At 40.8% G+C, this 13,379-nt stretch overlaps 1 protein-coding gene across 1 annotated transcript in view; it reads left to right on the top strand.

Moving 5' to 3' along the window:
- Positions 1–285: 285 nt before the first annotated feature.
- The window catches only part of top1b (DNA topoisomerase Ib), a 20,668-nt gene continuing 7,574 nt past the window's right edge, over positions 286–13,379 (top strand). Inside the window, exons 1-10 of the mRNA XM_024006291.2 lie at positions 286–428; positions 731–755; positions 3,245–3,335; positions 10,129–10,252; positions 10,542–10,600; positions 10,751–10,867; positions 11,131–11,194; positions 11,269–11,357; positions 11,605–11,720; positions 11,849–11,970. Coding sequence (XP_023862059.1) covers positions 396–428; positions 731–755; positions 3,245–3,335; positions 10,129–10,252; positions 10,542–10,600; positions 10,751–10,867; positions 11,131–11,194; positions 11,269–11,357; positions 11,605–11,720; positions 11,849–11,970 — 840 coding nt within the window. The 5' untranslated portion in view covers positions 286–395. The remainder of the gene's footprint in view (positions 429–730; positions 756–3,244; positions 3,336–10,128; positions 10,253–10,541; positions 10,601–10,750; positions 10,868–11,130; positions 11,195–11,268; positions 11,358–11,604; positions 11,721–11,848; positions 11,971–13,379) is intronic.

Consider the following 13,379-nt stretch of genomic DNA (forward strand, 5'->3'; position numbering starts at 1 on the left):
ACTGACATTCTGTGAAAGAAGTTCACACACAAGTGGCCTACATGGCTGCATGAATTGTTCCATTTTACAATATTTTGTTAGGACTGAATGCTGTCCCCTTTTTAAAAGTGCAGTTTGACAACAAAGTATTTTCTRTAGTCTATATCCTACTGTTAATCTACCATAGAGAGATTTTACGACAAATCAGGGAACTTTAACTATTGTAGGGAGGAACCATGCAGGACAGTAGAAAACATTTATTTTTCATTATTTAAATTCGAGCATGCGCAGTTGCAGAGAATTCGGACTTAGCCCGGTGCGCAACGACTCCATTCCACAGTCTATCCAGACTACTCTGTCAACCTCATCTTCTTACCTTGGGCATCTCTGACTTGTGCATTTGGCTTTACAAGACAATGAGCGGGGATCACGGTGAAAGAGACTCGCAGGTAGTGTTATTATGCTGAACGAGATGTAGGTAGCTGGTTATTTGCATTATGTGACAGTTGGTTTGGTTGACTAGATAATGATAAAATTACATTAATGTGATAGCCTATCGATTGTGTCCATGCAATGTTAACAAGTTGCATTAGTTGTCTTTCAAGTAGCAACTTTGTTATAAATATCACAAGCGATCGCTGGGCTTTGTGTAGAATTTCTCATATTTCCCTGTATGAAACTTGACATTCTCCTTTCTACCGGCATTCAGAAAATATAAACATTAATTTAATATATTTTTAAAATTTTGCAGGTCAATTCTGGGTCTCGAGCCAATGGTAAGTTGTTTTTAACGGCAAAAAAAATATTGATCATGGTTTTGCTTGTGATCTTCATTCGTCTACTCCTGTTAGTTTTTAAAGGACAGAAATGGCGTCCCAGAGACTAAGTCCCTTCTCCTCCACTCTCTTGTGTCTATTGTTCAAAAAGAGGGCCTCAAAATTACCCTTTCGATATATAATATTGCGATCTGAGGGTAAATTCTGGCAGCGCTTTACACCGTGTTTCTCAAATAGACCATTGTTTGTTTATGTTGTGGTGCAACAATGTATAATTTTTGAGCCGAAAGTAGTGAAATGGGGGTTTAGGACTTAGTCTCTGCGCCATTTTCTTTTTCTCTGTCTAGCAGCCAGTGCGCCGAGCACTGATAGAACAGTTGGCGGTGATATGGAGGCTAGAGCTGGGAGTTCATCGGCCTCTCCCACCCCATGGCTCCTGGTACAATCGCTGCAGACATTACTGCCACTACATTTCATCTGTCAAAGATAGTTGCTTTATTACAAATATATGTTTTAAATGTTGTTATAGCTTGTTGCATTTGTTAGTCAACTTTGGGCATGGTTTTTAGAAATTATACTGGAATTCTGCCAGCACAATAATACTGTAATAACATATATTTAAAAAGGGGGGAGGAGGGGGAGAATCAAGTGCACACACCTYTGACAACTCAACATTTCATTAGTTTTATAATTAAACAGTCATGGAAATGGGACAGAGATATAGTAGTGGGAGCATATTATTGTTTCCTATGACAATAACCCCCTACCCGTTATTTAACTGCCATGACAGAGGGACGCCACAAGGTGACGTTCAAGCTCAAGACTGACAGTTATGTGGGCCCACCCTCTGACAAAGCCACCACAAATTGGAAGTTTTTCCCACTTTTGTTCAGGGGGGATTTTAAAAAATTAGTCACCCAAAAGAGATGGCCCAAATTTTACTTATTGAGGWATCATAGACCGTCTCAAATTATAACCTGTTATTCTTAATCTAGTGCACTACTTCTCACCAGCGACACATAGACTATTGTGCACCACTAGAGGAAAAGGGTATCCTATCATTTAAGACAGGGGTATTCAACCTGGGGTCTGTGGCCCCCCAGGAGTTYGCCATGGTACTGCAGAGGGTCTGCGAAAATACATGTTTTTATTGAAATGTTTTCATGAATATCGCTTGCAACAACAGAATAAATACATTTTGAATTACAAACCTACAGTAGAAAATAGGAGAATATATTAGTTCTTATGTCAACTTTATTTCTATTCTCCTAATATTGAGCTAATTACACTCACTGGAGTATCTGACATAGGCTTTGAAAAAGCACCCGCTTTGAAAAGTGCCACTGGCTGCTGGTAAGCTTTCTTGACTTGTACACTTCCTCTTCCAATTATGTGGGAAGGTCAAAACAATTAAAAACTATTAATTGTACATTTTCGATTACTTCTTGCCACTATAATTTACTTCAAKATCAGACATATGATGGGGGTCCCTGGGTCGCCTGTTTGCCTAGCCGGGGGTCCCTGGTCAAGAAAAGGTTGAAGACCTCTGATTTAAGATTTTACCTTAGACAGTGATGTAGTGGTAAAAAAATGGTGGGTAAATGCTGATTGCAAGACTGGATTACAGAGGTAACGCTCCCTATACTTTCAATGCATTTTTCCACAAAAGGTGTGTAAACGCTCACCCAAAATAAAAAAAGGTGCGTAAACAACGTTGTATGCGTTTACCCTCCACTACACCACTGACCTTAGGTCTAGGGTTACATGTGAGTTCAACGTGTGTCTCACAAGACCCAGCCAGTTGTGATGTTTCTATCAACAGAGAACATGCAGGCCTGTGTGTGCGGGTGGTTCAGGTCTAGATGTCTGGGGTGCGTGTTGAGACAGGGCAGCAGCAGTATGGATCTCTCATGTTTTGGTCTAATAACAGAGATATGCAGCCTCCAYTGTAGGAAAGTAGACCCACCTAGATGTGTGAACCTCCCTCCCATCCCCACTCCCCTGGACCCACTTTGTTTCTCTTTGACACTCCCTGTGGGATCTCATTCTGAGTTTAGACAGGTAGGGAGAGATATGCAAGGGGGGTTTTGACTTTCAATTACCCAGTCTTGTTTACGTACTTGATTTTACAGGTCATTCTTCACATTAAATGGTACGATACCGTTTAAGCTTTTAATTGTGGTGTAATTACAAAGTAACTACACAGTAACTTAATAATCCAGCCAACTAATTTGAAAGAAAATGTGGCACTAAAGAGGCTTGGTTAGGGGCTGTTTGATGTTTAATATTGAACACCCTTGCGGTATAAGAAGTGATTCTATTTGTTGAACCTGCAGTTTGTATTCATTACTATGTGACGTTGAAGACATGAGCTTATCCATACACTAGACCACCGAGGGCCACAACATGCTCAGATTACACTGTGCTGTTACAGTTCCTATTGTCTGGGGGATCTCTACTAAGCAAGTCAATCTCTAACTTTGTCCCAGACGCTCACAAACACAAGGACAAGCACAAAGAACACAGGCGCAAAGAACACAAGAAAGACAAGGAGAGAGATAAAGCCAAGCACAGCAGCAGGTATGTTCCCTCTCCCCTCCTCTCTTTGTCTCTCTCTCTTTTTGCTTCCTTTTGCCAGTCATCTCCATCCCGCTGAGGGTTTCTCAGAAGTCTTTCCGTCTTGTTCTCCATCTCTCATTCCTTCTCATTTCCCTTTTCATTTGGTCTGTGGGAGAGTTCTGAGTATACTGCCATTGCTGACCATAACTTTGTGTTGTACAAGACCATAAGACAACACCACATTACATCATTCAACAGGATATSTTAATTTCTTATGCTGCCCCTATGCTGTCTCTGTGCTGTTGTACTATGCCTTCAGAACAGTGGYGGTCGGWGCCATTTAAGATGAGGGAGGACATTTTGGTTTTATGAGCATGGCCTTATTACAGCATATTGGATGAATATCATTCATATTCCATTCACCCAGCTCAGTGTAACATCGATAAGTTTAGGCTACTACATGATACAAAAATTTCTCTACATTCATCATGAGGTTGCTACAACTTAGCCTATGGATGAAAGTTTACAACACAGGTCAATTTATTTTTGAGTAATCAAGGTGACAGACATTGACACATTCAATACTGCCTTGCACACTCTTGCCAGCATCTAGCTGATCTAGGGTGTAATCATTAGTCCAAGAGCTCCAAACCAAAGTTTCTATTGTACAAATTCAGTTATGTTTATCCCTGTTTCTTCCATTTGAGAAATGTTTTTCAACAGAATCGGCAGAATGAATACGCCCCTGATCACACGCAAACACGGTTTACTTTCATAGCAGCCACATACAAACASCATGATCCCTTTGATTGTTGTATAATTCCTTATCGCATCTATGCTCTCTCTTCCTCTCACCTTTTCCCTTCGGTTGTGGACTTCAGTGCCCTTCACATCACCAGTCTGTGACAAAAATTAACAAGCCAAACCTTCATGAATGCTAACCGCTACACACAAYCTACATAATTGTCACTATATTAGCTAATGACATAATCAACATAGCTACTAGAACTAACCCACTACAATCACGCAGTACAGTGTACAGCAAGCAATTTAGCAGTTACACCGTCGGGCCCCAGTGGCAATACATTTATAAAATCAAAAGCTTACTTTGAATTGGAAGAGTTCCAGTGTTGGATAGTCATAGCCAGCTAGCTAACATAGCATGCCTCTCTGTTTGAGCCGGGTGTTTGAGTAGGCTAAACTAGCTAGATGGGAAAGGGGGATACCTAGTCAGTTATACAACTGAATGCATTCAACTGAAATGTGTTTTCAGAGAGGTGGGTGTGGTGGCTGCCTTAATCGACATCAACGTCATCGGCACCCGGGGAACAGTGGGTTAACTGCCTTGCTCAGGAGCAGAACAACAGATTTTTATCTTGTCAGCTCGGGGATTCGATCCAGCAACCTTTCGGTTACTGGCCCAACACCCCTACCCGCAGGCTATTTTGAGATGTATTGGTTAGCTAAGTAAGTGAAAGTGGGGGGGGRAAATACAATGAAATATGKCTACTTTAGGTAGCTGCTTCTCCTTAATTGTTTAAGAAATTAATTTGTTAAAAACTGTTCAGCTATTKTCTTTCTCTTTGAGTCAACTACTCACCACATGTTATGCACTGCAGTGCTAGCTAGCTGTAGCTTATGCATTCAGTAATAGATTCATTCTCTGATCCTTTGATTCGGTGGACAACATGTCAATTTATGCTGCAAGTGCTCTGRTAGGTTGGAGGACGTCCTCCGGAAGTTGTCATAATTACTGTGTAAGTCTATGGAAGAGGGTCAGAACCACATGCCTTCTAGGTTTTGTATTGAAGTCAATGTACCCAGAGGACGGAAACTAGCTGTCCTCCGGCTACACCATGGTGCTACCCTACAGAGTGCTGTTGAGGCTACTTTAGACCTTCATTGCAAAATAGTGTGTTTTATTCAATTATTTGGTGACGTGAATGTATTTAGTATAGTTTTAAAAAGGATAACTATTTATACTTTTCTGAAATTCACTGAGGGGGGGGTGTTCCTCCCCTTCCTCCTCTGAGAGCCTCCACTGGTTCAGAAACTATTCACACCCCTTGACTTTTTCCACATTATGTTGAGTTACAGCCTGAATTTAAAATTGATTATATTGAGATTGTGTGTCACTGAACAAACAGTACTCAATAATATAATTAATTTAATCCATGCTCGAAAGAATACTAAAAGTGAAAGTGCAAGGTGCTAAATAAAATAGAAAATAAACGGAGCATACGTTTCGGCCTTATGCCTTCATCAGTGCTGATGAACAAAAGGACAAAAGGAATACCTATCTGAGAATGCTGTTCATTAACTACAGCTTAGCGTTCAACTCCATAGTGCCCACGAAGCTCATCACTAAGCTAAGGACCCTGGGACTAAACACCTCCCTCTGCAACTGGATCCTGRACTTCCTAACGGGCCGCCCCCATGTGGTAAGAGTAGGCAACAACTGCCATGCTGATTCTCAACACGGGGGCTCCTCAGGGGTGGGTGCTTAGTCCCTTCCTGTACTCCCTGTTCACCCACGACTGCGTGGCCAAGCACGACTCCAACACCATCATTAAGTTTGCCGACAACACAACACTGGTAGGCCTGATCACCGACAACGATGAGACAGCCTATAGGGAGAAGGTCAGAGACCTGGCAGTGTGGTATTGTATTCTTTCAAGCATGGATTAAATGAATTATATTMTTTTTGCATCTCGGCCTCCTTGGGTAATTCCTTTTCGTGGTTTTGAGTGTGAGTACTTTTTWAACTCTACAGGTATATTCTCTCCCACGCACCTGCCTTCTTTCATTATAGCCTGAGCACAAACCCTCTTAATGGCTTTCTTCTGAGTCCCTGATCTACACTTGTTATGGCAGTGACTGCCCCATCTCTACCCCACACATACATTTAACTGTAAGGTCCCTCAATCGAATAGTGAATTTCAAGCACAGGTTCAATCACAAAGACCAGGGAGGTTTTTCAATGCCTCGCAAAGAAGGGCACCGATTAGTAGATGTGTAAAAATGTTAAAAAGCAGATGCTGAATATCCCTTTGAGCATGGTGAAGTTATTCATKAAGCTTTGGGTGGTGTATCAATACACCCAGTCACTACAAAGATAGAGGCGTCTTTCCTAACTCAGAGAGGAAGGACACTGCTCAGGGATTTCACCATGAGCCAATGGTGATTTTAAAACACAGAGTTTAATGGTTGTGATATGAGAAAACCGAGGATGGATCAACAACGTTGTAGTTACTCCACAATACTAACCTAAATGAAAGAATGAAAAGAAGGAAGCTTCTACAGAATAAAAATATTCCAAAACATGCATCCTGTTTGCAAGAAGGCACTTAAGTAATACTGCAAAATATATAGCAAAGAAATTAACTTTTTGCCCTGAATACAAAGTGTTATGTTTGGGGCAAATCCAACACAATACATCACTGAGTGCCAGTCTTCATATTTTCAAGCATGGTGGTGGCTGCATCATGCTATGGGTATGCTTGTCATCGGAAAGGACAAGGGAGTTTTGTTTGGGATAAAAAGAAACATACAGCTATAAGCACAGTCAAAATCCTAGAGGAAAACCTGGTTCAGTCTGCTTTCCAACAGACTGGGAGACTAATTCATCTTTCAGCAGGACAATAACCTAAAACACAAGGCCAAATCTACACCGGAGTTGCTTATCAATATGACATTTATTGTTTYTGACGTAGTTACAGTTTTGACATAAATCGGCATGAAAATCTATGGGAAGACTTGAAAATGGCAGTCTAACAATGATCAACAATCAACTTGACAGAGCTTGAATAATTTTAGAAAGAATAATGGGCATATATTGTACAATCCATGTTGACAAAGCTCTTAGAGACTTACCCAAAAATACTCACAGCTGTAATCACCGCCAAAGGTATTGCAAAGTAAAGTATTGACTCAGGGGTGTGAATCCTAATGTAAATGATATATTTCTGTATTTAATTTTCAATAAATTTGCTAACATTTCTAAAAACATGTTTTCACTTTGTCATTATGGGGTATTGTGTGTAGATGGGTGATATTTAATTCAGGCTGTAACACAACAAAATGTGGAATAAGTCAGGGGGTATGAATACTTTYTGAAGGTACTGTATGTCTTCTACCTAGTTCTCTAGGACATCTAGGACATCAATTCATGATTTTCACAGAAATTACTTTATCTCACTCTCCCTCTTTCCCTACCCCTTCTCTCTCTTTCTCCCTCTCTCTCTCTCTCTCTCTCCCTCTCTCTACCCCCCCCTCTCTCTACCGCCCCTCTCTCTCACTACCCCCCTCTCGCTCTCTGCTAACATCCATAGGCATGAGTACCCTTTCTGAAACAAAGTGTTCCCACTTGTACTTGTTATGAAAACATTTTCCAATTGATATTTGGCACAATGTGGGTCTTATGCTTTTGAGGTTATGTCTGGGCAGTAATGCTAGATAAAGAAAATCATGCTTTTAAGAGTTTTTTGAGGGATAACTGGGATTTGTGTATTTATTTATATACATACATATTTATATTATTTTAATTATTATTATAATAATTATAATAATATAAATATGTATGTTATAAATAAATATATTTATAATATTATAATTATAATAATTATAATTATAATCATATTTATTTACATAAATAATCCATATTTATGGTCCAATTTGTAAGTCGCTCTGGATAAGAGCGTCTGCTAATGACTTAAATTGTTAAATGTAAATTTAGCTCATATGTGTCTATGTAAGTTCACTGAGAACACATTATAATTTATAGCAAATACCTTGGGAAATTTGTCAGAGAGAGAGTTTGAATGTTGTCTGTGAACAAGAATGGCTATGGTTTCAGTCAGGAAATACTGTGTGGCAAGTGACACGTTTATACGTCGTACTTCCTTGTTCATGTCTCTGGTCTTTTGAATGGGCTTGAGGAATTATATAGTAAATTCATGAAAACGTGGTCATATAAGATATAGTGCATTCAGAATGTATTCAGACCCCTTGACTTTTTCTACATTTTGTTATGTACCGCCTTATTCTTAAGTTGATGAAGTTGTTTTTTTTCCCTCATCAATCTACACACAATACCCCATAATGACAAAGCGAAAACAGTTTTTTGTTTAATTTTTGCAAATTTTATACAAAAAAATGTAAAATAATACATATTTACGTAAGCTTCGGACCCTTTGCTATGAGACTCAAATTAAGCTAGGTGCATCCTGTTTCCATAGATAATCTTAGAGATGTTTCTACAACTTGATTGGAGTCCACCTGTGGTAAATTCAATTGATTGGACACACACCTGTCAATATAAGGTCCCCAGTTGACAGTGCAGGTCAGAGTAAAAACCAGCCACGAGGTCCAAGGAATTGTCCTTAGAGGTCTAAGATAGGATTGTGTCGAGGCACAGATCTGGGGAAGGGTACCAAAAACATTCTACAGCATTGAAGTCCCTAAGAACACAGTGGCCTCCATCATTCTTAAATGGAAGGAGTTTGTTACCACCAAGACTCTTCCTAGAGCTGGACGCCTGCCAAACTGAGCCAATCGGGGGAGAAGGGACTTTGTCAGGGAGGTGACCAAGAACCCATGGTCACACTGACAGAACTCCAGAGTTCCTCTGTGGAGATAGGAGAACCTTCCAGAAGGACAACCATCTCTGCAGCACTCCACCAATCAGGCCTTTATGGTAGAGTGGCCAAAACGGAAACCACTACTCAGTAAAAGGCAAATGACAGCCCACTTGGAGTTTGCCAAAAGGCACCTAAAGGACTCTCAGACCATGAGAAACAAGATTCTCTGGTCTGATGAAACCAAGATTGAACTCTTTTGCCTGAATGCTAAGCATCACATCTGGAGGGAACCTGGCACCATCCCTACGGTGAAGCATGGTGGTGGCACCATCCCTACGGTGAAGCATGGTGGTGGCACCATCCCTACGGGGAAGCATGGTGGTAGTCTGGATCGAGGGAAAGATGATCGGAGCATAGGACAAAGAGATCCTTGATGAAAACCTGATTGAACATCTCTGGAGAGACCTGAAAATAGATGTGCAGTGATGCTCCCCATCCAACCTGACAGAGGTTGAGAGGATYTGCAGAGAAGAATGGGAGAAACTCCCCAAATACAGGTGTGCCAAGCTTGTAGCATCATACCCAAGAAGACTCGAGGTTGTAATCGCTGCCAAAGGTGCTTCAACAAAGTACTGAATAAAGGGTCTGAAAACTTATGTAAATGTGATTTTCACATTTTTTACTTTTAATACATTTAAAAAAAATAAAAAAAATGTTTTTGCTTTGTCATTATGGGGTATTGTGTGTAGATTGATGAGGGGGAAAAAACTATTTAATTCATTTTAGAATAAGGCTATAACGTAACAAAATGTGGAAAAAGTCAAGGGGTCTGAACACTTTCCAAATGCACCTTATATCAATAAATTATWTCAAATGCCTTTCATTAAGTTTTTGCGCAGAAGACTGTTGCACTATGTTTTTTGCCATTGAAGACCATTCAAAAAGCCTACAAAAGTTTAAAAAACTACAAGGCTACTTGCCGCGTCAATTGCGTAGTCTATTCAGTGAAACAGAAAGCTGTAGACAAAACAAACAAGCCCTCCATTTGCAATCTACATTTTAAAAGTCTTTATTACGTTGACTTCTTTGCCTTCTTTGATATGTTCTGTGTTCATCCAGGTTGTGTGTTGTAGTCTCTGTGGTCTGAATCATTTGTGTTTGTATAGCTTTCCTGTGTCTGACCCCTGTCCATTGACCCCTAACCCCTGACCTCTCATGTGTTGTCCATCTCTCAGTGAACACAGGGAGCACTCTGAGAAGAAGCACAGAGACAAGGAGAAGGAGAGGTTGAAGCACAGCGACGGGAGTGTCGACAGGCACAGGGAGAAACAGAAGGAGAAAGACAGAGAGAAAAGAGAGGTTTGTTTTCTCCGTATAGAGCAGGGTTATTCAACTCTGACCCTATGAGGTCCGGAGCCAGCTGTTTTTCTGTTCTACCTGATAATTAATTGCGCCCACCTGGTGTCCCAGGTCTAAATATGTTTGTGATTAGAGGGGAACAATGAAAACATGCAGTGGAACTGGCTTTGAGGTCCACAGTTGAGTTTGAGGGGTATAGAGCTTTTCTATCAGAAAAGCTAGATCTCAGATGTCACAGTGACTCTACTAGTAGACTACAATTCCCAGCCAGTTTGTCTGTTTCTCGCAGGTCAAATCCTCCCATGTTGAAGGCAAGCCCAAGAAGGAGAAAGAAAACGGTCATGCGAGGTAAATGGGAATATAGAATTGATTGTTCTATTTTATTTTTAATTGTAACTACAAGTAGTAGTGTAAACAACTATGGGTGTAGAAGGCAGATACTGTACATTTTATGAATATCTATGGATTGCACCTTTAACACTGTAATGTGTCCTACAGGGAGATGTGGAACAGCCCCAGCCCTCCTGCCATTAAGAGTGAACCAGAGGAGGACAACGGCTTGTACCCCTCTCCCAAACACAACAAGACTCTGAAGAGAGAGAGAGAYGAGGAGGAGTGAGTATCCACAACGTTCTAAGGCTCATTAACTCTTGGTGCAGTATGCCAAGGTTTGTTAGCCATGCCTGTTGAGCCAATCAGGAAGACAAACAGATTAGAAACTAATACAAAAACACTAACACTTATGTGTGCATACTCACACATAAATATTACGTACGCTGCATATAAATAGTTCATTAATGCATTTTTTAAATGAAAGTGATCAAATTAAACCTAGATAAAACAAATCATGTTTCATCTGATGGTTGTATTTTGTTTAGATTTGAATACAAGCCCAAAAAGATCAAGACAGAGAATGGCAAGAAGAGAAAACAGGAGGAAGAGGTGAGTTGAGGTTCTCAGCTGAGGTTGGACACTCTTTCCTCACCCTTGTTCACACTCGTTTTTGTCTCGTTCAGGACATAAAACCCAAGAAGAAGACAAAAGACAAGAAAGCTGGAGCGGATGGCAAGAAAGCCAAGAAGGAAACAGAGGAGAAGTGGAAATGGTGAGATGTTTGGGAGGATTGGTTGATTCCTACATATACAATCACAAAATGGTGAGATGGTTTGGGAGGATTGGTGATTCCTGGCAGATACAATCACTAAATGTGAGATGTTTGGGAGGATTGGTTGATTCCTACAAATACAATCACTAAATGGTTGTGGTACACTAAAAAAAAACAAAAATCTACAGTCCTTCTACTGTTTACTTGTTATTTTTCTCCTACACATTTTGTCATCCATCCATTTTAGGTGGGAGGAGGAGAGATCTACTGATGGCTCCAAATGGAAGTTTCTGGAACACAAGGGACCTGTTCTTGCTCCTCCATACGAACCCCTACCTGGCCATGTCAGGTTTTTCTACGATGGTGAGTGAGTCCATATAGATTCACACTTTATGTTTAGGTGGTTAGATTATATTTTTGATATGATGATATCACCAWGTCTCTCCGAAAGACAAGTCATATTTTATGTGCTCAATCTTTCTATGCCCCAGGTAAGCTCCTGAGACTAAGTGCCCCTGCAGAGGAGGTGGCTACGTTCTTTGCTAAGATGCTGGACCATGAGTACACAACCAAGGAAATGTTTAGGAAGAACTTCTACAAGGACTGGAGAAAGGTAGGTACATGGCTGCTCTGTTTCATCTAGTGGAACGTTCAGACAGATATTAGTTGAGTTATGCCCCATGGAATACTGTGTTATACTCCATTGCACCTACKATTGGCCAAGCATTTTCWAATTCTGGTACTGCAGAAGACACTTTCTGATCTTAAGTTGGTGCTGAATGCTAACAAAACAAAAGATATGCTCTTCTCTAGACTACATAATTTACATCTAAATTACTATTAAATTACTAGTCTGAACTAGTTCCTTATTATAAATATATTGGTATATGGCTAGATGACAAGTTGTCTTTCAAAACACATATCTGAGCTGGTAAGAAMGTTGAAGTTCAAAATCGTTTTCTTTTACAGAAACAAAGCCTGTTTATCATTTGTTATTTGAAAGAAAATGGTTCAAACCACATCAAATCAAAGTTTATTTGTCATGTGCGCCGAATACAACCGGTGTAGACCGTACAGTAAAATGCTTACTTACAGGCTCTAACCAATAGTGCAAAAAAGGTATTAGGTGAACAATAGGTAAGTAAAGAAATAAAACAAACCGGTTAGTCAGGCTGATTGAGGTAGTAATGTACATGTAGATATGGTTAAAGTGACTATGCAATATATGATGAACAGAGAGTAGCAGTAGTGTAAAAGAGGGGTTGGCGGGTGGTGGGTGGCGGACACAGTACAGATAGCCCGGTTAGCCAATGTGCGGGAGCACTGGTTGTCGGCCCAATTGAGGTAGTATGTACATGAATGTATAGTTAAAGTGACTATGCATATATGATAAACAGAGAGTAGCAGCAGCGTAAAAGAGGGGTTGGGGGGGCAATAATGCAAATAGTCCGGTAGCCATATTGATTACCTGTTCAGGAGTCTCATGGCTTGGGGGTAAAACTGTTGAGATGCCTTTTTGTGCTAGACTTGGCACTCCGGTAATGCTTGCCATGCGGTAGTAGAGAGAACAGTCTATGACTGGGGTGGCTGGGGTCTTTGACAATTTTTAGGGCCTTCTTGACAACGCCTGGTGTAGAGGTCCTGGATGGCAGGCAGCTTAGCCCCAGTGATGTACTGGGCCGTACGCACTACCCTCTGTAGTGCCTTGCGGTCAAAGGCGAGCAATTGCCATACCAGGCAATGATGCAACCAGTCAGGATGCTCTCGATGTTGCAGCTGTAGAACCTTTTGAGGATCTCAGGACCCATGCCAGATCTTTTTAGTTTCCTGAGGGGGAATAGGCTTTGTCGTGCCCTCTTCACGACTGTCTTGGTGTGTTTGGACCATTCTAGTTTGTTTGTTGATGTGGACACCAGGACTTGAAGCTCTCAACCTGCTCCACTACAGCCCCGTCGATGAGAATGGGGTGTGTGCTCGGTCCTCTTTCTCTCTCTCTCTCGTCGTTGTCGTGATGACAGGCCT

The sequence above is a fragment of the Salvelinus sp. IW2-2015 genome, linkage group LG17, assembly GCF_002910315.2.
Source record: "Salvelinus sp. IW2-2015 linkage group LG17, ASM291031v2, whole genome shotgun sequence".
Classification (NCBI taxonomy): domain Eukaryota; kingdom Metazoa; phylum Chordata; class Actinopteri; order Salmoniformes; family Salmonidae; genus Salvelinus; species Salvelinus sp. IW2-2015.